Source organism: Cygnus olor, chromosome 3 (genome assembly GCF_009769625.2).
Source record: "Cygnus olor isolate bCygOlo1 chromosome 3, bCygOlo1.pri.v2, whole genome shotgun sequence".
Classification (NCBI taxonomy): domain Eukaryota; kingdom Metazoa; phylum Chordata; class Aves; order Anseriformes; family Anatidae; genus Cygnus; species Cygnus olor.
In genome coordinates this window covers 109,350,893-109,377,564 of record NC_049171.1, presented here as the reverse complement: position 1 = coordinate 109,377,564, position 26,672 = coordinate 109,350,893, and the positions used below count along the sequence as shown (strand labels likewise).

Below are 26,672 nucleotides of genomic sequence, written 5' to 3'. Positions count from 1 at the left end.
ACAGGGACAGTGCCAAGCAAAATGCAGGCCATGAGCAATAATAAGGCAATAATCAATGTCCTGCATTCATTGGCATTGGTCTGCAGAAGTCATTAGGCAGTTATAAACAGTTGTGTGCCCAGGGTAAGAATCACAGAGGGCCATGCTTTTTGGAGATGAGGAGAAATCTGCTTTTATACAAAGAATTTATGAATGATCAGTAAGATAAAGTATCTTCTATTTTCCAAACAGAAAAAAGACTAAATAAATTCCTGAAGTGTCTTATTTTCAGTAGTGAGAAAATAAATGAACACAAAAGTTATTGCAAACCGGTGCCTGGTTTGAGCAAGAAGAGCTTTTTCCTCTTCTTTCTCTGATGTGTTCATGAAGATGGAATTACGTTTGCCTTGGAAATGACTTCCTTATTTCTTGGGTGTTCACTCAGTTCTTCTAGGATGCTAATTTAAGTGCTGGTGGATCACATGGCAGGACTTTGCACTTATGGACAGCCTCATTAACTGACCGGTGATACAGATTACCCGTGCTAAAAGATCCATAACTGGTTGATGTCGCCTTCCCCCTGGTTTCCACTTAAGCAACACTTTAAACTAGGTCAGAGCATTAATTAACTTTTTCATGAGATCTCTCATCAGCACATCCTGCCTCCCATTGGCTAGTTAATTAAAATCAACACCAATATTCGGCTGCTACTTTGCCGAAAAAAAATGCTAGTAATTATCCTTTTGGGGAATAAATTACTTACGACTTACTATGTCTCAATGCTCACCTGCTCTGCTGTAGCTGGAAGATAAAAACCTTTCTGTCCTGCTTGGGTTTTCTGTAGGTAAACTGGTGCCCAGTGACAGGATAAGAGGCACCAGGCACAAACTGCAACACAGGAAGTTCCATCTGAATATAAGGAAAAACTTCCTTACTGCCAGGGTGACAGAGTGCTGGCACAGGGTGTGGAGCTTCCTTCCCTAGTGATATTCAAAACCTGCTTGGATGTGATCCCGTGCAACATGCTCTAGGTGACCCTGCTTGAGCAGGGGGTTGGACCAGATGACCTGCAAAGGTCCCTTCCCACCTCAACCATTCCGTGGCTGTGACTGGGCCATAGGAACATGTACCTTGGTTTTGCCCGTGGCTGCACTTCTGCTTGACAAATCTTTATTGAAAATCACCTCCTTAAAACAGTCTGGTTTCTTTCAGCTTTCTTTTTGAAAACTGACTCCCTGAGCACCTTTCAAGGACACAGCTGACCTTGGATAAGTTTGAGTTCAGGCTCGACCTGGGTGTTTCAGATAAGAGAGGGTACTTCTGTGTTCCCACAGGTGTACTCATACTCACAGAGCACTCCGATGAGCTTGGATTTGGGTTCATGGAGTAGTGCAGGAGACTCATCTCTCCTTACTTGAAATGACAACAGCATAGGCTCCTGGGTTATAGTAAGCCGAGCAGATTTTCAGTTGGTGGAAGGCAACAAGCACTTATACTTGTAACAGCCTAAAGGAGACACCTAAATAGTACAGAATAACCCTTCTCTAGAAATGCTTTCTCTTCCCTTGACAAGGAAGGGAGGGTAAACAAGATGCTTGGCTGTAGACAGCTGTTATGTGCAGTGAAACAAACCTCAACCCTCAGAGCATCCCCTTTACTCCCTCAGAAAAATGATGTCTGTCCCCGGGAGAAGCCTGGTGAGATCACTCCCAGCCTGAAGCTCTTTTGCCTGTGAGGTATAAAATATCTGTGTGGCTTCAGGAAGCCCTAGCTGACATTCCCGGTCAAGGAAACAGTCGTGGCTTCCCTGAATACATGGAAGGACGACATTTATAATTAGTGGCTTGAACTGTACTGACCTGGGTCTGGCGGCTCCAGTTCCTCTCCTGAAGTTGCCAGCCAGGCTGCCACTCTTCCCTTGCGCTGCAAGATGAGAGGAAAATCAGCTGGCAGCTGTTGACCAGGGACAGAGATACCATGCTTTACAAAGTCACCCACCAGGACAACAAAATCTACATATAAATATAGCTGCCTTCGTTATGTATGGTGGGGACACAAAAAAACTCTTGCTGAGATTGCCTGTGGCCTTGGATTGGGCATCTGAACCCTTTCCACAGCTTTGAAAAAATCTAAGAAAATGAAAGATCTTAACACAATTTTAGATCTCACTGCCTGGAGCTGAATTCTGAAGTGCAGACAGACAACAAAAGCAAACAAAGGGTTTAGGATTTTTTTTTTCCCTGGATAAACTTTGGCCTCTTTCTTCAGCCTCAATCTTTATCTACTCCCTTCCTCATTTCGTACATCTGACTGGAAACCCAGGTCCTGTAACTACCTATGAAAATAAACAAATGAGCTGGATTGTTTGCTGGAACGAGATCTTTGCTGTAGCCACCGTTTCTTCCACTTTGGCAACTGTACGGAGCACCCTGGGAACTGCATCCGAAAGCAGTACTTCTTGCAAGACAGCCTCATGGCAAGGCTTGTATTAGGCAGCACAAATTTGACGCTGGTTCTGGTCTGTGTTGGAAGCTGAGGGAGTTCTGCCAGTGCGTTCAACAGGAATGGGACCGAGGTGTTGATGGAGAACAGATCGAATTGTTTAATTCAGCACGAGATGTTGAGCATTCCTCAGATGAAGTGGTCTCTTCCAAGTTTGCAGTGTCTCACCTGCTCTAGCTTTTTGTGATAGGAGTATATGAAGGGGTTTAAGATATATCCCCAGCTCATTTTTGTTATCTGGCAGAGGACATTTCAAACCTTTCTTGATCAGCTTCCAGGAACCCAGGGCATGGTTTCTCATGAGGATTGCTGGCCACCCACTGCAGGCTCCTCCGCAGGTGTGCCCCAGATGCTTATTGTTCACAGGTATTATCACACCGAGTTAACACCCACCAGACCTTGCCAGTGTTGACTTAGCAACTTCTGTTCAGCAATACTTGGGCAAGAATCTGCTTCCTGTTTTGGGGTAGGTCTGTGCCACTCAACTGGCAAAAAAAAAAAAAAAAAAAAAGTGATGCTGCTGATTAGCTAATTACAAGCGTGACAATAGAAAGTCACTTGTTTTTTAAAGGTGACTGACTATTTCACACTTGGGATGTATGAAGCAGAACTGAAAAGATCAAACAAGATAACTGCCAAGGTAAACTTTGAAACACTATGGGAAGCAGATAGGCTGAAATGGGGGTTAAAAGGACAGATGCTGGCCATCAGTACAATTTCCCTGCAGCTGAAGGAACTTGGCTGCATTGCACCAGAAAGCTCCTGGTATTTGTCATTTTGTGCTGACAATACACTCAAGTCCTGGAATCGAGCACCATATTCTTATTTCTTCAGGTGTGTCTGTTATGGGAAGTATTCACATGAATACACATTTATGTAGCAGTGTTTGAGGTCTGGCACTGACCACCACAAATCTGCAATACAGTCTTATATTTTTGTGCTCACTAAGCCTGTCCCACAGGGAAGTGAAGTCCTAATGCTAACACTCCTCTTCTGTCTTCCTCCTCCTCCCCTCTACAGACAATTGCTGGCAGGTTTTTATGAGTCTCTTAGATGGACGTATTTATAAATGATATCCTAAAAGAGCAATCCCTTAAAAAATCTGCTGCACTGCCACTACTAGCTAAACCCACCACTTGGGACATTAGGTAGTGGCTGTCTGTAAGCTTCTGCCTGTGAGAAACAGTGGAGACACCCAGCTGCTTGCCCGTCACATGGAGAAAGCATGAGCAGGAGACATCACTGCTTACAATTCATATCCTGTTTGCTTTTCTCAAGCCCACGGAGCAAAGTATTCAGGATACTTCTCTCCAGCACTGGCCCAGCACAGCTGGAGCTTCTGAGCCCAAGCACTGGACTCAAGTTCTGAGATTTCTAGGAGGGCTCTGGTGAGATTTGCTGAGGTTTCTGGAGTCTAAAAGCTGCCTAAGTTGCCATGTCAGCTTTCCTTTTACCTTTTAATGTTTGTTTCTTTGAGAAGCAGGTTGTCTTTTTTATCTACATCCTTGCTCTGGAGGGGCAGGGGCAGCCAAGGGGTGTAACTGGTCTAACCATAGGATGAAAAGAGCAAAACTACAATGAAAAGAGTGAAACTAGTCTAGAAGTCCTTAAAAGCATATTCCTTTATGGTGCAATCACAGCAAAAAATATGCATGTTTTATACTGAGAGGTGGGGCACTTCTGTTCATCCTTAAAGTGGTACTGGGTATCTGAGCTGTGACACAGCTCTGAGATCTAAAATGTTCTCAACTCGTCTCTGGACGAAAGGCAGAACGCATTTCCCTTGTGAATCTGGCTTAATTTGCATTTCTTTACCTATCAAGCAGAATTATAACATGGAATCTGAGACAAGCAAGTAGGAAAATGCACATGCACCCTGGATGGAGAGACCACTCATAATCTTTCTTTAACTTGTCCAGGAAAACCGCTTCTTCTATCGGAAGAATATCCTATTAGTGCTCTCTGGTCTTCCCATATCAACCAGCCTTCATACCCCACGCTTCCTTTGCTATCCTTATCCAAGATAGTGTTGCTATCATGTTAGATAACTTACAAGTGCAAAATATGCCATGGCATTTTGTCTGGGAAAATAATAAAGCCCTGTCTATTCATTGCAACATGAATATGGATAAAGACAACTACAGACAACTATAAGACAACTTCCAGACTCTCATTGAACACTCAGCTCTCCTAAACTCTTCACCTGTTTCCCAACTTTACGATTTTGTCTGCCTGTGTGCAAGACTTCATCACCACAAGAAAGAGAAGACACAAAGATTAGGCACTTTGGCTGGAAAAAAACACAGTTACAAAACACTGATTATCCCAGGACTTGTTCTCTTAACACAATAGTTGCAAGGCAATGGTTCATGTAAACAATGATAATTACTTCCTCTTGCCTTTTGAATAGTCAATTGCAATAAAAGTGATACTTTACTGCTCCTAAACCAGTTCATGTTTACATGTTTGCAAGCTATCAAGCACCCAAATGGCAGAAAATAGTCAATATCTAAAAAGGAATGTGTTGTTTCAATTTTTTGTATTAATCGTCAATAATGTGGCTTATGGTAGCATTAAATTTAAGAACAGCCATTTCTTACGTCCTTCCTGTGTCCTGGGAAAGACAGGTTCATTTAGCTCTGCCTGCTAAATGCCCACAGGTAGCTTGTTGTGTCTGAACCACATTCTGAAATCAATTCCTGCCTTTGCTTGTGCTCCCCACAATGGGTACCACCTCCCCAAGTAACTGCATAAAAGCTCCACTCCACATCTGCCCTGTGTCCTTGCTTCCTAAACACATCCCCTGCTGGCGCTGTGGGCACAAATGGAAAAAACACCGCTTCTCTGAGTTGATGAACCAGCTGAGAGTTTTTCTCTGTGCAGGGAAATCTCCACCAGCCATCTCTGAGCTCACAGAATCACAGAAACACAGGATGGCTGCTGTGGGTCTGGACTTTTGCAGCTCATCTGGTCCAACCCCTGCTCAAGCAGGGCCACCCAGAGCAGCTTGCCCAGGACCACGTCCAGCTACTGCCCATGATAGATGAAGAATGGCTGCTTTAACACATACAAACATTGGAGAGAGCCCATAATTTGGCACATTTCACCTCAGTTGGTTCTCTGTTCCTTTCTGCGTCTTCCCTTGTCAAGCTGCTCTCCCCTTGATGGGGCTAGCTCCAGGTGACACGTGTGGCCACTTCCCCTGGGGGAAAGAGGAGAAAGAAATGGGTCAGCATGATGTGGAGGCGGCAGAGCTGAAGGCTTTGCCCCCTGTGTACACGACTTACCAATGCAAGGCACACAAGGCCTTCTATTTTGTCTCTGTAAAGTCAGAGCAGGTTGTGCTCAGTTCCTGCTGAGCAAGGCTGGTGCAGCAAGGGCTGCAGGCATTTAGGAGGCTCTGAGGCCGGTGATGGGGAGGCGCTGTAACCCTCGACGTTCATTTTGCAAACCCTGATGTCAAACAAATACAGCCACCTGATGCTTCAGGGCTTTACCCTGGCCTTACGCATGTGACACGTGGTCAGGCCCGGTGAGCAGGTCTCTGAAGTGATCTCCGCTGCCCGCATGGGACAGCAACGTACTGCTGGTACCATCTGGTCACCAGCCTTCTGCAATACTGAACAAATGATTTAAAACTGCTGAAAACAGTTCAGGAGATGCTTTATGGGGCTTGCCTTTCCACCAGGTGAATTATTCACCAGTGGAAGGACTCCCCTGGAGAAGATGAGGGCTTCAGGACTCACCCCAGCACCCTGCCAGGGGAAACATGGGTAAACCAGACACAGGGCTCCATAATTTGGTGTCCTTTGTGTCATCTCCCTTCCCCTTTCCCATACAGTGCCAGTTCTGCTGGAGGTATTACACTGGGAGGGTGACTGCAGGTAAAACACCACCCGCGTGGACAAACAGGGGCCACCGAGTGGTGAGTGAGAGCCCTGTGGAAACTGCCACCACACGACTTAGAGTAAAAGTCAGTAAAAGACTAAGGACACACTAAATTTGAAGTGAATGAGCACTCACATTGTCCTTGCAGGCTTTGCTGAGCTGGGAGGAGAACGGGGCCCTTTCTCCCCCGTGACAGCTGTGGGTAGTGTCTCCACAGCATTCCCAACCCTTGTTCTCCAGAAAGGAGGCAATGTGAAAGTCATTACCAGGCCTCAGAGGATGAGAGCGCAGTACTAAAGCCCAAACTAAAGCATACTGAAGCCAAGAGATATCCACTGATTGATACAGATGCTGGGTCAGGCCTTTAGCAAATAACTAATTACTTCTTGAGTTGGGAATAGCTGAGTGGGGACTTGTACACACACTCTCCAGTTAATAATTTATTCACATGAATAATCTTCCATCTTGCAGGCAGTCCTACTGAAAGCAAGGATTACAATGCAATTAAGGACTGTAGGATGAAGTCCTGAGATAAGATACAAAATAAACAACATAAGATAGCACAGCCATTAATTACTGTTTAGAAATAGTTAGATAATGAAGTCAGGACAACCATGAGTCATGATGTTTCACTGCTTCGCAAGCTTAGGAGCAAAACTGTTCTTAGTGCAAAGCCACAGTTTTAATTTTAAAGATTGCTATTGTCACAAAAGTTGTGGCTGAGGTTCTAACCTGTCTGTGACTGGGCAAAAAAAGGTGACAACCTCATGAAGCCCTAGGGCGTAAGGTTTTTGCAGGAGCTCAGTGTTACTCTGTGGAAGTCATTCTCCCTGCTATCTTCCCTGTCAGTGCCTAATTTGTTTTTCTATTTTTAACATGCCAATTTTTTTTTAGTTCAGGTTTCCAAGAAACTGGAAGTTTACGTGACTAGGCTGTGTGTTTACATTCATCTGTCTTGTCCCTTCCTGCTTCCCAACGCATTTGGAATCTACCCACTGGTTTCAGACAATATTGACTGAGGGGAAAGGGCCTTGGGGATCTGCACTGGGAGCCTTGCAGAAGACACTGTATTAAAGGATTTAGGCAGCATGAACAGACCATGCCTGCCCTACCAGGCCTCATACTTAGGTCTTGAGCAGCCTGTAGGTTTGCACGAGCAACTGCTGCAAGGGAACCTGCTGGAGGGCCTGATGCGTCGGCCTGTGCTGTGCACTGGTGGGTGTTCAGACAGAGGTAACAGCCCAGCCTGTCAAGAGAAGATGCATGGGTTCGTTGGTTACACAAAGCAAAGGACACCACAGCATGGGAGGGTGGCAGATCACGGATGGGATCGGCACAGTGTGCTGTAGGAAAATCCATCCAGAGTCTGTGCAATGTTGTATGAAAGTGGGGTTCCCAGCATCTCAGGGGGTGAAAGATTTACTCACCACCTATTTTTATTTTGTCGTATTGAAACAGCTATTTCATTACATCATTTGTTGTTGGGCGTTTCCTACTGAGATCTGGAAAGAGCCCTGCGCTGTCTCTCCCTCTCAGCCCTCCCAGTGCAGAACAGGATCTCAATGTCCTACGACACGAGGTGCACAGCCAGGACAGGAGGGACAGCTCATGTGTCACTGCTGAAGGAAAGCCTGTAGCATGAAATTAATCTTTAAAACACAGAAGTGGGAAAGAGATGCTGACAGTCAGCCTTTGTTAGCTCCATTGTCTATAATATTTTATTTTAAAACACTTTTTTTAAAATTGTGCTTTCACTTAGTAAAGATAAAACATCTCTGAGCAGTGCAGACAACTTGTGCAATTGCATGACTTGGAAAAAAAAAAAAAGATATATTTGCTTCGTTTCTGTAATATTTTCCAAAATGCTTGCCTTACTGAAACAAAAGGCATTTTCTGAATATGCACTTTTGCAAAAAAAAAAAAGTCTGCTGTGTATTTGATACAGTTATTTCACAAAACAAATCATAACCCTTTGTTTAGATTAGAAAATATTAAATGTCTGGAGCATGTTGCAAAACAAAGTAAACAAAAATAAACAGGAAATACGCAGCTGAGTAGCCACAACATATTAAGGTCAGTTCCCCTTGTTTTGGCTCTAAACTGTATCCTTTCCCATTGTGTATTTTTTTCCAGGATTTTTTCTCTCTCCCTCTCTCTTTTTTTTTTTTCCTTCTGACTGCTGCTTTTCCTCTCCTGCTTTAATTGAATCATTCATTCCCTTCTGCCCGTTAGAGAGTCTGAAGAAATAAACTTTTTATCTCAGCTCTGCAGCTGGAGGTGATGATCCCTATGCACAAGTCACAAATTGTGTGTAAGATTATGTCAAATTTTGACTCATTTACTGGCTTTTCAATTACTTTAATTCAGCCTGACCCTTGGCTTGGTTCAGAATTGTTTGCAAAAGATCTGTGAGATAAAGGAATTAGAAAGCTAACATAACAATTCTTTGAGGCAAGGCAGTTTAAGAATCATCCTGCCCTGTGCACAGCCTTTCCAGTAGTTCAGTCCCTGGGTGGAAACAATGGGATTTTGGAAGTGCCTTTCAATGCCCATACCCTAAAAGGGCTACACTCCTCCTTTCAATTTGGGTCTAAGAACCTCGGCAGATTTTGACCACGTGCATGCAGTACGGGACATGGCCCACAAAGAGGAACCCAGTGGAAGATGACATTTGCTTTTGTTGTTTGACTCTTGACATTCTTTAATCTACATAATTCCACTGTAAAAAGGTGACCGTTTAGTGTCCATAAAGTCTTTTGAGTGTCATACGATCCCTTAATACAGTTTATGTTCTCAGTCCCCAAGATAGTAAGACACTGGCTTGTTTTAATAATGTTTAAAACTGGTTTGATGTTTAGTGGTTATAATTATTTGTGGAGTGATACTTAGAAGGGAAACAGCAGAGATAATTATAGCTGCTTCTCATCCTGGAAGAGAGCAAGGAAACAATATGAGGTTGCCATTAACACTAAAATTGATCATATGTGTGACCAGGAACTTGCTTTACTCCTCATGCTAACACACTTACAAATGCGAAAGCTTAAAAATGTGAAAGTTTTTGTACAACAACACAAACTGGCCATAAGTCAACATTAGCAGACTTTCAAGGCAAATACATTTCCACTCTGGATGTGGCTGTTGTTTATAGGGCAGGATGCCTTGCTGCTACATATGGTCCCACCTCCAGGGAGTGGTTAACAAAATTGGTAGGAGCCCCAGACTACCTCCCCTCAAATCAGCAGGATTTTCTGCAGCCCAGAGAAATGCATGGGGCAATTTCCACAATGAAGATATGAAAATATATTTTCTGTCTAAATGGTCCTTTACAGTACTTCATGCAGATTACGTGTTCAAGTGACTGAAGGTTGCATCTCAAAACAGTGCCTTGGGACTGAGGCTGTTTCCTCCAGTGGTGACCAGTGGGAATGTGGTTCGTGCATTTTGTAGGGCACCAGCTTGGGTTCAGGATGGCCAGACTCAGCCTGGGACTGCAGCACAGCTCCTCCTCGCTGGGATCCATCCCCACAGGCAGTTTTAGACATTATTCCTCTTGACTCCCCCTGGCAAGGTCAGGTCCTGAGAGGAAGGGCTGAGACAGCACCGAGGGCTGCTCCTTCAGCCCTATTTTCCAGCGCCAGGTAGTTTCCCTGGGGCGTGAATGGCTGCAATCTCACGGCTGCAATCTCACTGGCATCACCAAAGCAGAGCCTTGCACATTTTAATTAATTGGTCCTCTGCCTGCAGCCCCTCAGCCACAGCTTCATCCGTGCTGCCTTTGTGCATAGGCCGGGGATACGGCCAGTCCTCGGGCACACCTCGGCCTCTTGTGGTTTCACAGCCGAGAGCAGCCAGGGATATTTCCAGCCCTTGTCCATGATTCTCAGAAAAGAGTGCTCACACCCAACCAACAAGCTCACTCTTGAGATCTCACTGCCTAGTACCAGCTGCAGCCCAGATTTCACAGCTTTTGTTTTACTCGTCCTGGTACTCTTTTGTTTGGTGAGAAAACCAGCCCATATCCCAACAGATTTTGTACTGTTTAAAGGACTACCTATCCTTTATGTGTCTGGGGTGAACCTGATAAACCAGTTTCTGCTGCTGTTACACCAAGGCTATGCATTGTTCAGCTGTACAGCATGTCACTTTTATCACTGATCTTACATCTTGATTGTGGTTACTCTCAATTTTTAAAGCTTTCACAAAAATGTGAATGGCGAGCTTGGGAGCAGCTTTACGTGAGCACACACACTGGGGAGAACTGTCAGACACAGCTGGAGCAACAGCCCACTTGCAAGTCAGTCTGGGTTTGCAAAACAAGGGATGTTGTCATCTTTACAGCTACATACATTCATATGTATCTGCAGAAGTTGGGAGGTGGGAGTTGTTACTTCTTTCCAGTGAGTATAGTAAGAGTGAGAATTGCTCCAAAGGCTTTCTTGGTTTGTATCTTGTCGGCTTTGAAAGTCTTAATTCTAGACATTTTTAATGCTGTGCTTTTACAGAATGTCATGTCAATGACTGAAACTTAAACACGTATTTCTGTCATGGATGGAGGGGGAACAAAAGCATAAGAGGACAGGAAAAGCTAACTTTTGCCCCTGTTGAATTTGAGGTCCCCCACTCACTTTCTTTATGTAAGTACCTTCATTAAAGGCATACTTGAAGAAACATTCAGTCTGGAAGTAGAGCTCCAGCAGACAATACGAAGTGGCATGTTTCTGCCCCTGTTGGCCCCCTTGCTGTTCACACGGGCACTGGGAGCACCAGTATCCTTCACCCCTGAGGAGCACGGGGCACCAGCACACTGCTGCCCAGCATTATCACTAGCCCTGACCTGCAGAGTCCAAAGGAAGCACTTGCATCACTACTATTGTTACGTGGCAAAGCATAAAATTCAGTCACACATTTCATGTAAAACGCAAACACGACCTTTGAAAGCGGATTTTGAACCACAACAGAGTCATACGTGCCTGCTGTCACAGGAAACCACCCTCTCCTTGCATTAGGGCAGGTGTTCCTCCCTGTTCTTGCGATAAAACCAAAACAAAGCAAAGAAACCTAACACTATCAGTGTCATATTCCACAACTGCCATTGTTCTTCATTTGCTGGGCATGCTTGTCTCCGACACGGTGAAATGGGTGCTGCTGGCAAAAGGAGCGTGGGAGCTCTTGATCGTAACTTCAGAGACAACCAGATGGAGGCTGGAGGAACACAGGAAGGTTCATACAAGTGGCTGAAGAGTGGCTTGTAGCTGGCACACAGACAGAGCTGGGAGTTACACAATACCACATATACATGTGTGTATATATATAAAGTTAAATTTATATATAAAACTTACTAGATAACTCATTATATATTCATTTTTATAAACAAAAAAGTATCGTATTAGTAGTCACTTTTGGCCAGTTTAGATGTGGTGCTTTGATGGTGTGATACTTCAGTTCTTCGTTTAAATGCCTCACCATAAAACTTACGTGTTTCATTTTAGCAACTATCAAAAAGCTTAGATCAAGAAGCAAATCGTTCTTAGGCACCTTGAAGACTAGATTACAATGTCTTCTTTTCAATCAAAATCTCATTTCTGCAACCTTGTATTAACATGCGGGTTTTGAGGGGATAATTTTCTGTTGTATAATCTGACACCAATTGTAGACAATGTTACGTGAAAATGAACATCATTTGCAAATGACTGAATCTTCTGCAGGAGAAAGCAGGATATCTGTAACTATTCTTTTTCATGTCATGAATTTGCTAATCGTTAACAGTAACCACCTAAGGGTGTTGTTATTAAATGTGCTCCAGCACATCTACAGCAGCATTCCTCCACTCCCTCCACACCTTTGACTTACCTTCTAGGTTTCCCCATTGCATCCATTTAAAAGAAGGTTTTTTTATTATTATTATTTTCTTTCTTAATTCTTATCACCCGCTTCTCTGATGTGTTTCTATGTTCCCCAGCTGCCAATTTGTCCACAGAGCAAATGATATTACACAGTATTATAGCATATATTACATAGAAAATGCCATTGTACAACAGACACTTTTCTATTAATCCTTCCTCGTCATTCTCCATGAGACTAGGAGGCTTTCGCCATGCTGATAGCAGTTCTACTGTCTTGAATTTTTTATGCTTGCTTCATACCTTCCAGTCTCATAGCATCACTTTTCTACAGTGTCTGTAAGTTGTCCAAATTCCACGAGATAATGATATAGCAATATTCTCAGTGACAGAAAAAGTCAGAAGTGCATTTTCAAGAATAAGTGATTCTACAAAAAGATTAAAAAAATAGCATCCTTTCTAACTGGGTACTGCATGCCTAACGCTGTGCATAAATTTGCATAATTTTACAAGCTTTTATTATTCACAATAACCCATCAGAGCCAGGACAACTGCAGAAAATCAAGTAGAGTACGATAAGGACTGCAATTCATCACAATACGCACAGCTTTCATCAGCTGCAAGCACTGATGGCAGTGGAATTGCTAATGCAAACTGTGAAGAGAGGAGGGAGCATGTAGAAAGACTGTGAACGTCGAATCATAACTGCTTATAGTTTGAAATTAAGCTTGATTTGTAGGTTGAATCTTTAATTCTGGCAGCTGAAGAAAATATTACATGGGCTACAGAAGTGGACAAAAAACCTCAGAGGCATTTCCCTAGTGCCTTTTCAGTACAGGTTTGATAGTCGCAGGAACAAAGACAGCAGCTTGCCAGACAGTGGTGGCCAAGTTCTCCGAGTAACTCTTAAATTACTATAGTGGAAAAGGGGAGACGAGCTTTTCATTGCTCACACGTGGATAGACAGCTTGTGTTTGCACACTTGAAGCAGATCTTGGAGCCATGTCTTTCTGGATCGCCTTGGGACTTTTTGCAAACAGCAACTCAATTCATCTAAGGCTGTATGATATTAAACCCCATTTCCTTTGTTTTCATTTTATTGCTATGTAAATAAGAAAAGCAGAGCACCAATCTTATTTTTTTTGGACAGATGCTTAAGAAAAGTTCTATAAACTCATCTATGTGCTCTAATTACATTTCAGTTTTATATTATCATAAGGAACAGCTGAGACTTGCTTGCTCTGACATGGCAGGCACATATGACCTTATCTGACCCAACCATATTGCAGCAGCTCCTCAAGGAAGGACAAAAAAAATAAAATGTACGCAGGCAAACTTAATTAATGTAGATTCTTTTTTTTTAAGCTTAGACATAGCAATATTTCCCATCCCACCTTCTCCCTACTTGCTCTAATTTACACTGAGCACAAGCTTAATCGTTATTCTTAATCAGTTGGTTTGGTTTGGTAAGGCTAAGAAGTAGTGCAGTGGTATTATTTATAGGAATAAAGTTACTGAAAATTATACATCAGTGAAAGGCTTCAGAACAAGGCAAGATAGGGATCGCACAAGTTGAGGCAAAGAGAGTAGATGACCTCAAACCTAGTGATGCAATCATGGTAACATTAATTGTCCAGAGAAATGAATCATAAAGCAAAAAAGTCTTCCCTTTGTAAAGCCTATCGATTACAAAACAGAGAACATCATCTTAGATTTTGACAAACTCAAGTCACCATTAGAAAGAAAAGTAGTGCTTGAAAGTCGTCTGACAAATCCTGCTGTTTGGAATCAGCTGATTCTCTTAATGCACCAAAGAAATTCCTATTAGCATTCTTTACAAATGAATAAATATAAATTATTGAAGATACCTGAAGAAATAAAAAATGGTTTGGTTGAAAGAATGTCAGCTTCTAACTGAAACCTTATAAGGAGAGAAAAAAATAATTCTCTAAGCATTTCAACTGAGCAGATTGTATTAGTTTCTCATAACTTAGCGAATAAGGAGGGAGATGTAGAAACTTTAATAAAATGAATACGTATTTTTTGAATACATTTAAGGCTTAAATTTAAATTTTTGGCCATATTAAACTATTGTAGGAAATGCAATAATAGTTTTGACAGGACACAGGTGGTTTTTCTGAGTACATACTAGAGCTGAAAGAGACCAAATGTTGCACCTCTGGTTATAACAAAAATTTAATGGTACAATTTTTTAGCGTGATGCTGGCACCATATCAAAGGCCTACTTTTGAAAAATGTAACTCACCCAAGCATGCTTGAAAGTATTCATTTCTCTCCCTGCTTTGAAAAAAATTACTTGAACTAATAAATCTTAAAAATGGGCAAGAAAAAAAAAAACTACATCAAGAAGGTAATTACTTTTCTAAATAGTATTTTCTCTATAGTTTCTTCCTTCCCTCTTTCTTCAGCCCAGTGTTGATTACAGCCATAGAAGTGATGGTTCCTAATGTTTACTTAATTACCAAGGGTTTGTAACTACAGTAGTTCATATTCACGTTTAACAAGAACCTTGCTTTCCAACAAACACTTCACCAACCCTCTATCCTCCTTACCCAGATGAATTCCTCCTCTCCCTTTGGCTTTGGCACAAACTGATTTCAGCCATCATATCCATTTACTGCTAACCTCCCCCTGCCTTTTCTCATTTAAGCAAGGTACTCCAATTTTGCAATAGTCACATGAAGACCTCAACAACTTGGAAATATTACACACTTTACTGGTAAGTAACATCTGATATTAATATTAATTTTCCCTACAACATCTAGGTGTACGCCACAAATTGCTCAGAAACATGTCTGGATTTGCAGGGAATGAATGAGTGGAAAAGAGCCATATATTTATTTAAAGAGCAGCTAGAAGGACAGCACAGAGCAGCATACCTATTACGGCGCTAGCTCCTAACACAAGAGAGAGGATAAGTGGTTTCACGGTATACTCAAACTGCAGCTTCTTTGTCAACTGACACAAGTTGTATAAAGCAGAAACAAGTTCCCTAACAAACTATTTATGCAAGTTTATTATTGTGAGAGTGACAGGGATGGCCATACTATCACAGCTCCATAGCTCTGCTACGAAACTGATTGCAAGCTCCCTCAAAAACGCAAAGGAAATTCTTTTCTCATTACTTTATTGAGTAAATTCCAATAGGATACTCCTTTTCTCGGAAAGAAAATCAGGTCTCAGGTAGGCCATGAGGTGATAGTGCAGCACAGAACGCTGCCTTTTAGGGCAGCAAAGCCCTGTGGGTTCATTTTCCTCATGCAGGCATCTCAGCTGCCCTGAACCAGTCACAAAAAACACGCTTAAGCTCTGCCCGCGGTCCCAAAATTCCAGTATGGGCACTCCCACACCATTTCGCTTTGCGGCTGTTGCTGCAGAGGCATGTTTTTAGCTGTGCCATGACAGCTCCTTTGCTTGTGCAATGGGGGGGAATTGGTCCTGTGTGGACAACAAAGCAGTGCCTGCAGGACAGCGGGGTAATCACGGGTGGGCAGGGGAACACGAGCGCTGCCGCCCTGTGTTTCTGTGGCGTGGGAGGCTGCAGCCATGGTCAGATCCACCGAGACCAAGGCTCTCCTCAGCAAATGACTGCTGTGTGGTGCTTGTGCTCCAAAAACTGCCATTGTGGCTTGCCTAAGAGATCAAATCCCCATAGCAGCTACAGGGAAATGGGAATCCCCATCCCCTGGGCAGCCTTCATGCCGGCAGGCTGGCTACCAGAGCCCCAGCCCTGCCTAAAGGGGACCAAGAGGGGCGGGCAACAAGATGGAAGCCAGCCCGGCCTCGCCTCGCCTCAGCGACAGAGCCGCTTCCCGCCCTCGGTCCCCTGAGGGAAACGGACCGCATGGCCACGGTCCCCGGGTAGACCTGGCCACCCCCAGGTAGACCTGGCCACCCTAGCCGACCACGGCCCTCGGGTAGGCCACGCCCCCTTCGTGTTCACCACGCCCTCCAAGTGTGGCCACACCCCCTCGCGGCTCCATCGCTGTCGAGGCAGAAGCCCAGCTTCCTATTGGCTGCCGCGAGCGGAGGGGGCGGGGCCGAAGCCTCCGGCGAGTGACGCACCGCCGCGGTGACGTCAACAAGGGGCCGCCCCGCCCCGCCCCGCCCCTCATTCCCCGGCCCGGTTCGGCCGGGGGCAGCTGGGAGCCGGTGGCCGCCGCGCCGCGCCCCCCCCCCCCCCCCCTTCCCCCACCCGCTCTGTCAGGCGGCCCCGGGCGGCGGCGGCGGCTCCCGGCGGCGGGAGGAGGGGCAGGGAGCGCGGGCGGCGCCGCACAAAGGGGCCGGAGAGCCGGGAGCGGAGCCCGGGGCAGGTCAGTCCGCTACGGGAGGGGACCGGGAGGGGAGCGGTTGGGCCTCGGAGGTCCCGGGGCGGGGGCTGGCGGTGCCCGGCCGAGGGGAGGCGCGGGGCCCTTTGCACCCCCTGCCCCCCGCAGCCGCCCCTTCCCTCGGGCCGGGCCACGCCCCCTTCCTTAGGCATGGCCACGCCCCCTCCTCTCAGGCCACGCCTATCACGCAAAGCCACGCCTCCTCTGGGAGACCACGCCCCCTCCGCAGAGCTTTCGAGGAAACCCCGCTGCCCTCCTCTCCCCTCGCGGGATCTCATTGGCTGCCTCCGGAGAGAGGCGGGGCCTCGGGGACGGGAGGGGCCGTCACGTGGGGCCGCATCGCCCCGCCCCTCCCTGCTTCCCCGGCCCGCTTCGGCCGGGGGCGGCTGGAACCGGTCTGTGGCCGCGTGCGTCCCCCTTCCCCCCCCACCCCCACCCCCCCCGGGCTCGGCGCGAGAGCGGCCGTTGGCGGCGGTTGGCGCTGAGGTGCTTGGGGAGGGGGGGGGGGGCAGTGCCCTCAGAGCTGGTTCCTAACGCACAGTGTCTCTTCTACGCTGTGCATAACTATAGGGAATCGTCAAGTTCTATTTTTCTATTTATTTTTTTTATATTCTGTTCCGCGTGGTTGAGCCCTTGTCAGTCACGTGTTCATAATGAACGTTTCCCCGAAGAAATAAATCCAGCGGAGGCTGTTTCGGTGTTCTTGTGAATGCACCCCAACCCATTTCCTGTCTTTTTTTCAAGAACTTTGTGTGAAAAACTGCTCTAGCACAGCTGAGGCAACACAGGCTCTTGTCTGTGCTGCCTGCACAGGAATTGGAGAAATGCTGCAAACCTTCATGTTTTTGTTGCTTAGAACCAAGCAGATTTTTTTGGTCACCCAGCGTGCCAGTGAAGGATCTTGTGTTTGATTCCCAGAGCTGGCTTGGCCTTGTAAGCAGCTGGCTAACTAGATACTGAAATTAGCATCTTCCAAGATATTTCACTATTACTGTAAACAAAAGTGACACTTTTGTTTTGGAAGCAGCACTCGGGCTTTGACTCTGCTGACGTTGAGAAGGAGGCATGTTGGTAACATTCCTGCCTTTGGACCAGAGCAGTGTGTCCGAATCTCATGTGCCAGTTTGTTTTCTGTCCGGTGCTAATGCTGCAATGCAGCAGGAGCGAGCTGCTGACTTTGTGGCCGTCCTTTCCAGTGCAGTTAGGGTGAGGGGAGGGCGGTTGGGGGCGGAAGATCCGCCTGGTGGCTCAGCTGGAGATGAGGGAGGTGATGCTGTAATACTGTTTCTAAAAATTCTCCTCCGGTTGCCAGACAGTGTCCTGACAATTCGGAGTGTCCTCTGACATTGCTCTAAAACCGAGGTGTTGCTAACCAGGTATGTAATTGAGTTACAATAATTTGGTACTTTAGATGTGTTTTATAATGTTGTGATTCCTTCTAAGGAGCAACAACAAGCAACAAAATCTTTTTAATATATTACAGGTTTAATCAGATTTGAATAGATATCATTTAAATATTAAAAGTACAGTCTGAAGTAGCACGGGTTGGTTGATAGTCTAATACTGTGAGTAAAAATGACAGAAGTGTGTCTTAAAACAGTAGTTTTCTTTGGCTAGGCTCCTATTTCTGTGGTGCTGAGCATAGCACCAGCTCTGACAGGTGCTGGATTTTCTCTTGCCGCGCACAGCACAGCTTGGAGGAAGGCAGCACGTAAGTGCAGTGCTTTCCCCCGCAGTGCCTGGTAGCATTCAAACGCAGGCTTCCCACGGGAGGGAGGTTCAGGGCTGCAGTGCCTTGCGTCGGCCCCACTCCTGCCACCGCACGTTCCTAGCTGTTGAACGGCTTGGCTGGGATTGCGGCACCTTTCCCCTGCTTCAGGCTGGAGCTGGACCTCTGCTTGGCGCTGATAAGTCTCGCCAGTATGTACTTTTAAGGTGGAGAATATCTGCTTAAAGCAAGAAACATACAAGCAAAGATACAGCAGCCTTCCAGATCTTGCTCTTTTGATCTATGTATGCAAGAGAGTAGCGATATTTTGAAATAATTGAGCATGTGTTTACTTTTTGCAGTATTGCGGTAGTCTGCACTGGACTGGTGATGAAATGTGTGCTAACGGTATGAAGGAGCCTGCCTGCGCACAGATTGGCTGTTATTTTCCTACAGATATCTAAGCAAATTCAGTAATACAGTGGTTAAAAATATTCTTACATTAAGGACCAGATGATTTAAGGTATTAAAGTACATTATGTGATTATCTGGTACCCAGGTACTTAGCTTGCTAATTTTAATTAAGTTTTCTATCTAAACACCTTTGAAAAATCCCATTAAATACCTATCTATAAATTTAGATAGCTGGATATATTTTTTTAAAAAATAACACATTAAAAAGCTACTTCGGTAAGCTGTGTTTTTATCCTCATGGGGGAAAAAGGTTATGTTTTGTCTTATCCAGTCATCACAGAATAATTCAGGTTGGAGAAGACCTCTAAGATCATCTACTCCAGCATTTAACCTAGAGCTGGAGTCCACCACTAAAACGTGCTACTGAGTTCTACATCTGCACGTTCCTTGAAGACCTCCAGGGAAGGTGACTCAGCCTGGGTCATCCTTAAATGTGACGTTACTTGGGCGAGTTGCAGGATGGTGGCTTTACGTCAGACATTTCTGCCAGTAGTTCACCGCTTAGGGTTTGGGCAGGCAAGTGGGGAAGAGGTGTCCCAGAGTGTCTTTCAGCATAAGCCTGCTTCTCTTTGGCTTTCTCAGTGTTAGTTTGCCAAATATAGATTGTCCTTAATGGATAAAGTCACTGCAAAGGGCTCAAATCTCTCACAGCCTGGGTCATCTAGCTTCTAGGAGCTTAAATGAAGTTGGTTTAGTTCACAGTCCATTAGATGTAACGTAGAGACAACAGAGTTTACAAAGCTGGGTGTACTGAAAGAGCAGTATTTTGCTTTTCCTTTAATCTTAATCTTTTTTCTGAAGTCTTACTATTTTCAATACAGAAATCTTCCATTTGTTCCCCCTCTTTAGAAAGCTAATGAAGAATTTCCTGAGGGTTGGTCTGTTTGTTTCCCCTCTCTGCCCCCCCCATTAGATGTGAATACGTAGTTTCCTGCTATACATATATATATGTATGTGTATATATATACACTCCACCAACAACCTTGCAGTCCTTACAGACATCTCACAGCTGATAAAGTCAGCGATTCATGGAGTTCTGTCTTAGTACAGTTGCCTAAAATGTTTCCTGCCTACTTCTGAAAGTTGCCTGTTTATAAAAAAAAAAAAAAAGAAAAAGAGACTTAGAGGCCTCTGGACTTGTAAGTCTGTGATACTCTCTGAGGCTACAATGTGTTCAGTGTCTGTAGGCTATGGTATTATATTCCAGGATTGTCCCAGGTGACTTGGTGTTTATTATATAAGCCTGAAATGCTGACCCGTAAGCCAGAAGGTTCAAGTTAACTCCAAGCTTGGAATTAATCAAGTCCATGTTCTGGTATGTTTTGACTACAGCAAAAAGAATTATCGTGGTCTTCCCCATCCAGGATGACCTCTGTAATCTTTGCTACCTCAAAAAAAAAAAAAAAAAAAGCTATGATATTTTGATATGTTAATAGTTGACTCTGTTATGCCGGAAGGAGAGTGTTAAATGTTGTCTTTTCTCTTCTTCCGAGTGCCTTTAGGGGCACATGGCTGTTTGTCTGCATCTTCTGGAGGTGCCTTCCTAGAATGAGGAGAGGAGAGACTATTACTTAGGGAAGTATGTTGCCTCCTGTCACTCTTGGATTCCTTCAGGTGTCCATGCGGAGGAGAAGATTGGTGGAGGAAAGGCTTACAGGACATATTAGAACTGTTTCTCTATTCTTCAGCATGCAGGTTACTGTGCTTAAAAGTTCTGGTTGCTTTTCTTATGGGTGTATGAAGGCAAGTCAGTGGTTTTCCGATACTGCAATACAGTGCTTCCCCTCCCGAGGAAAGCTCTGCCTTGTAGCGAGGGAACCAAGGCTGCATGTGACCCTGCCCTCTCAGCTGCTGACTTGCCCCTGCCCTGAAGCCTTGCCGACAGCGCGTTGTGCACAGCGAGGCTGGCTGATGGGCAGGGTTCTCCGAGTCCAGCTTGAGAAGGCAGGGCAGCACTGCCTCCGGGCTCAGTCAGGGCACTGCTGCTGTGCGGGCACCATCTCCTCGGGAAGCCTCCAGAGGCTGGAAAAGGTAAAGGCAAAGTGTGTGAGAGTGACTGTGGCGTGGAGGGGAAATGAACTTGTTTCTGTTGGAGAAGCAAGAATCTCTAGGGAGAGAAACACTTGTGTGGTTTTTTTGTTTGTTTCTTTGTTTTTTGTTTTCCCCCAAAGTGAAGTGCTGGTAGTGCTGTGTGAATGTTTACTGGGTAAGATTTGTGTATCTCATGGGGAGATGTCAGATTGAAGTGGTCATTGCTTGCTTGCACAAGGGTTTAGTTGCAGTACCAATAAAAGCTGACCCGGGGGGAAGCGGGACGTAGGCTGGGGGGCAGCTCTTTGCAGCACAAGCTCACATTTAGTCATGCATAGCTGCAGAAGATGTGAATTCACCTGGAAAGCTTTTGAACCCAGAGGTTGTTTAAAAACGGTGGTCGCATAAGTTGATAAATCTGCTCAACTGAATTTGTTAATCTTTGCTGATTAGGAAATGTACAACACTTTTCCCCAAAGCTGTTCTAAGGTAGTGCATTTCCCCTGGACAGTCAGTAATGACCGCTGAGCTCTGTGTTCTCCCCAGCAGTCTGTCTGTACAGGTGTGGGGAGTAGAGGATTTTGTTATTCTGCCTCACCAAAGGTGAGGTACTGAAAGCCTGAGGGAACATATAGTTTAAAACATCGGCTGACACCTACTGGTCAGAGGGTTTTAATGTTGAGTCTAGTGTTTCCTTCTGGGAATTAACCTCTGGCTCCTCAGGAGCAGTCAGGACCTGGACAGTTAAACTTCTGTGCTTTTTAGAAACTAAATAAAGCATTTTTTGTGTCACGTTAAAGTGCAGAATGATTTGTAGGTGCATGATGACAGCATAGCTTTGATTCATTAACAAAAAGCAGATCTCTGCAGAAATACAGTTGCTGGGTGGGCAGACATTATTTCTTCTTTACTGTATGTTTGCACAGACCGCTCTGCTAGAGAAGATACTTAAAAGGAGGTAGCGCTTTAGACCTAAACATGAATGTAAGTACAATACGTGTAGCTGCAGGTCTGCTAGAAATCATGCCTGAGTTTAGTGGTGTGAACTAGAATTTTCCTTCTCCTGATACCTTGGGCAGGTTGAGAAGGTCTTCAAGACAAAAGACTTTTTGAGCAGAATTTTGAAAACTTTTCAAAGTGAGTTCATTAAAATTCCTTACAATTAGCTACTGTTACATAGAAAAGTAATGTTCTTTGTCAGTTTGGAAAAGCCCACAAATGTAGGCTACATCCCACAAGTAGGTACACAGAATACTTGCAACGTGAAGTAAAGGGCCTTATAGATTTAATGACAGGGTTTCAGATTTTCTCTAGGAATGGATGGGTAGGTAGTTAATTTGGAGTAGGATAGTCATGCTGTTTTTCATCGAGGTTAATTTTGTTGTGTTGCATGAGCCTTTTGGTAATAGATTTTTTTTTACATGGTGAAAATTTGTTCTTGCTTTGGGGAACTGGGTTCAGGCTTCAGCCGCTATCCACCTGCTTTGTAGCCTTTGCCAAGTCACTTCTGCCTCCTTTGGCTCTTCTGCCTTCCCAGTTAAAGGGTGTCCAAGCAAAAACAATCAGCAAACCCAGCCAGGGCCATGAGCTGTTGGGTGTCACTACAAATACACACCAGTCATTTGTATTTTCTGCTTCAAAGTGAAGTTTTGGTGTCATATTGAACCAATTTCGAAACTGTGCTTTTATTTTTGGCACTGAAATGTGCTGCATTTTAACCTTCCCGTGTCTATAAATAGCTGCTAAACAAATACTAGAGTGTGTCCCTGCTAACATACAGACCGCCTAATGACAACGACACGACAAAGTTTGTAAAGGATGTGTGCCCTTCATGGAATTTCTGCTTATTAGGTGTATTTATTTCTAGCATCAGTACCTTTTTTTTTTTGTTTGTTTACAGCAGTGTTACTTCTGAAGCTTACATGTGGAATGAGAATATATGACCAGAAATACCTACATTGCTACCGCTTTCTTTCTCTTCTTTTGCTGCTGAAGAGTCATCTCCCTTGACGTGGTGGGACAGAAATAAGGGACGAGAAAAAGGAATGTAGGGGTGGCAATAATGAAAAAAGGATTAGAAGTGTAGAAGATCTGCAGGGAAAACTGTAGATGTTCAAGCTTCAGACCACAGCTAACTTTCTGATTACTTGGGATCAGTGAGGATTATGTGTGTTTTCCTACCAGCTGACTTTCTTCAGCTTTTCATGTTTTTAGGGCTTTTTTTTAACTTCTGTTGATCTACACTGTGCCCTTTGAAGGCAAAGGCTTGCAGTAGAGCTAGTGCTGAATTTGTCCTGCTTTTGTCCTGTTCAAAAATAATAGTAGTATAAACATTCTGCTTGCTTGGATGAAAGGGAGGAAAACAAACAGTGCTATAAAGAAATCGATTAGTTGAGAGCGTTGCAAAGTTGATCCTGCATATAATTAGTATGACCAACTGTTTTGCAACCTGTATCAAGAGGAACATACTTGGGTGATTACAGTTAGTCTGGAAATGCCCAGACTTTGATAGGACTACTACCTTCATAAATAATATTAAAGGATATTTTATGTTAATAGGGTAGGATTCTGGTGGCTTTTTTTCCTATGAAATTATTGTGTATTGGAGGAGGGTAAAAAATTGCGGTGGGGTCAGTCAGTCAGTCCTCCAACAACTGCCCTGGCTACAGTTTACTGGCAGTCCCTTCCTGCTTTGGTGACTTGAAGATCAGGATGCTTGGTGTTTCTGCTTGCTGCTCTTCCAGGTGAAAGGCTGGAAGCCTTGGTAGGAGTGTGGAGCCCAAGGTGATGGGCAGTTCTCTGCCTGTGACAGCAGAGAGCTGTCATCTCTCATGGGTTCTTTCCTTTTTTCCTTCCAGGTAGGAGTGCTCATCTGCAAAACTCTTCGTGTGTTGTTTTCAGGAGGATGCTGAAGAATAGCACAGGGAGACAGCCAGAAGTTATGGGCTGCCAAAGCCCATTTTAAATGTCTTACAGTAAAACTTTGGGCTCAAAGTTAGTCATAACAGAGATTTGTTTTTTAAAAAGAAATAAAAAAAAATAAAATTGAGTCCCAAGACTGAATGCTGCGTGATGTGGGTAGTTGCATATGCTATGTTTTTCAGTTGTCTCTTTCTTGTTCCAGTGTTGCAACAGCGTTTTCTACAGCTGGATGCTATTTTCTGTGGCTGCTGCTGATTTTGAAGAGCTTGCTATTTTTACTGCTCACTCAAACGGCAATGCCACTAGTTGGCATGCTTCCATATAAGTGGTTGAGATTGATGTTTCTTCTTCCTTAGGACAGCAGAAGAAGTAATGTATCGTTCCTGAAATGTAGTTGTTCTTTTTTTTCCCCCACTGTAGGAGATTTCAGCTTTCCTAAGACAAAAGTTCTGCAAATATGACCTCATCTCAAGTCACTTTTGAAGTAAGAGGACCATCAGCACCAGGTACCCAAATCAAGCTTTTCTTCTTGTATGGTAGAACTAGAAGAAAACTGATTAGAAAAATGTTCAAAAGTTGTCTTACCTGTTTTTTTTTTTCAGTGGTAAAGGAACATGCCAGTTCAATTATCAAAATAAGTCATTGTAAAATACATTAGGAAAAAATTTGACATAGAAATCCAAACAATTTCATAGTGCACTGAAATAATTATGACTGCTTTAAAATTAGTGTTCTCTACTGGCTTCTTATTCAATGAGAGGGAGTATTTACATTCTGGACTGTAAGAGGCATGCAGTGACACGTTTGTTCAGTTTTTTCTATACTTTGTGTGTCCCTGTTGAAAATTCTTTGTAGTAAGATATGATCTCTACTGGGAGTTGGCAGCAGAAAGAACATGTGGCCTAATTCACTATTGTTTTGAAATACATCAGATAAAAATAAGTAATTATTCAGGTGATAAGAACAGCGTCACTTGGTCATAATTTCTTTTCGTATAGCTGTTACTCTGCATCCTGGACCATGAGATTTTGACAGTGATAGCGTATTTTTGCCTAATGTTATCACAGAGATTTTCATTTCTGTAAATGCCCATCAGAAATAAATTGATAAACTTAATGTCTCAATAGCAATCTGTCGTAGGAAGTTCTGCTAAGCAAATCCTTGTTTAATATATAAAATAACTCATTTTTCATAACTCATAATTCACAATTACTTCCTGTTGTTTTCGGTGAATTTCCCTGACTTCTGGAAAAGGATAAAGTTTGCTCTTTTATTTACTGTTCACCTTATAAAGCCCTCTAACCTCCATTGTATTTATGTTACTGAAAACCAGTCTGAGTTCAGAAATGTTTTAGTCCTTCAGAGTACAGAAATATTTCTATACTATTTTTTGTTTTCCTCTGTTTTCTGTTTCAGCTATGCTCTTTAGAAATGGGGAATGAGTGCTAGACAAACCCAGCGCATACCTGACTTGAATAGGGGAATTAAAATATTTCATTTTTTTATGAGTGTTTATTATATATGCATTAACAAGTTGTCACTCTTTGCTTTATGTTACCATGAGGAAAAATTAGTTCTGCATGGGTAAAGTAATTTCACAATCTTCTGAGATGTGTAAATAGCTCAGATTCTTCCACTTGTTGTATTGCCTTGCATTTATCAACCCCACATCAGATCTTCCCTTGTATCACCTGCCTGCCTACTTCTGTTACATCCTCTTAATGTTCCATATTTTGCTGATTTTAACTATTGTAATCTGGCAACTAGAAGTCATAACAGCATGTAAGGCATAGAAGAAGAAGTTATTTAAAATGCACACTACCACAACAGCAAGTCATTATCCGCACATAATATTCTGTAGAGATTACAAGGTCTCTGAGCCACCAGTGGTGGTGTAATAACTGTCTAATTCATCATTTGAGTCTTAAATAGAAACCGTCTTGATTTGAAGACAATAATTCAACTGTACATAGATAATATGAAGCAATAAAATTTCATTTGTCCCCAGTTATCATGACAAAGAGATTCCCTAACGTGCAAAATAACCATGGATTCTGAAGAAGCCCAGCATTGGCCCCTTGAGCTGATGAGTGAGAATTACAGAATCACAGAATCGTCTAGGTTGGAAGAGACCTCCAAGATCACCCAGTCCAACCTCTTACCTAACACTAACAAGTCTTCCACTAAACCATATCACTAAGGGCTACATCTAAACGTCTCTTAAAGACCTCCAGGCATGGTGACTCAACCACTTCCCCGGGCAGCCCATTCCAATGCCTAACAACCCTTTCGGTAAAGAAGTTCTTCCTAATATCCACCCTAAACCTCCCCTGGCGCAACTTTAGCCCATTCCCCCTCGTCCTGTCACCAGGCACGTGGGAGAATAGACCAACCCCTACCTCGCTACAGCCTCCTTTAAGGTACCTGTAGAGAGCAATAAGGTCACCCCTGAGCCTCCTCTTCTCCAGGCTGAACAACCCCAGCTCCCTCAGCCGCTCCTCGTAAGACTTGTTCTCCAGACCTCTCACCAGCTTCGTTGCCCTTCTCTGGACTCTCTCGAGCACCTCGACGTCCTTCTTGTAGCGAGGGGCCCAAAACTGAACACAGTACTCGAGGTGCGGCCTCACCAGAGCCGAGTACAGGGGGACAATCACCTCCCTAGACCTGCTGGCCACACTGCTTCTTATACGAGCCAGGATGCTGTTGGCCTTCTTGGCCACCTGAGCACACTGCTGGCTCATACTCAGCTGCCTATCAACCAGTACTCCCAGGCCCTTCTCTGCCAGGCAGCTTTCCAACCACTCATCTCCCAGCCTGTAGCTCTGCTTGGGGTTGTTGCGCCCCAGGTGCAGGACCCGGCACTTGGCCTTGTTGAACTTCATGCAGTTGACCTCAGCCCATCGGTCCAGCCTATCCAGATCTTCCTGCAGAGCCTTCTTTCCCTCGAGCAGATCGACACACGCACCTAACTTGGTGTCG

The 26,672-nt window shown here is 44.2% G+C and overlaps 1 protein-coding gene across 10 annotated transcripts in view; it reads left to right on the top strand.

Moving 5' to 3' along the window:
- The first annotated feature begins 16,348 nt into the window (after window positions 1–16,348).
- GPCPD1 (glycerophosphocholine phosphodiesterase 1) overlaps window positions 16,349–26,672 on the top strand; it is a 44,928-nt gene continuing 34,604 nt past the window's right edge. For 2 of the 10 annotated variants that reach the window (XM_040551083.1, XM_040551092.1), the window contains exons 1-2: window positions 16,349–16,543; window positions 24,114–24,199. In XM_040551083.1, coding sequence (XP_040407017.1) covers window positions 24,151–24,199 — 49 coding nt within the window. In that variant the 5' untranslated portion in view covers window positions 16,349–16,543; window positions 24,114–24,150. Of the gene's footprint in view, window positions 16,544–16,933; window positions 17,045–17,870; window positions 17,935–18,628; window positions 18,790–20,149; window positions 20,772–20,822; window positions 21,756–24,113; window positions 24,200–26,672 lie in introns of those variants that run through there. The other 8 variants (XM_040551091.1, XM_040551090.1, XM_040551088.1 and 5 more) reach the window with 8 other exon arrangements.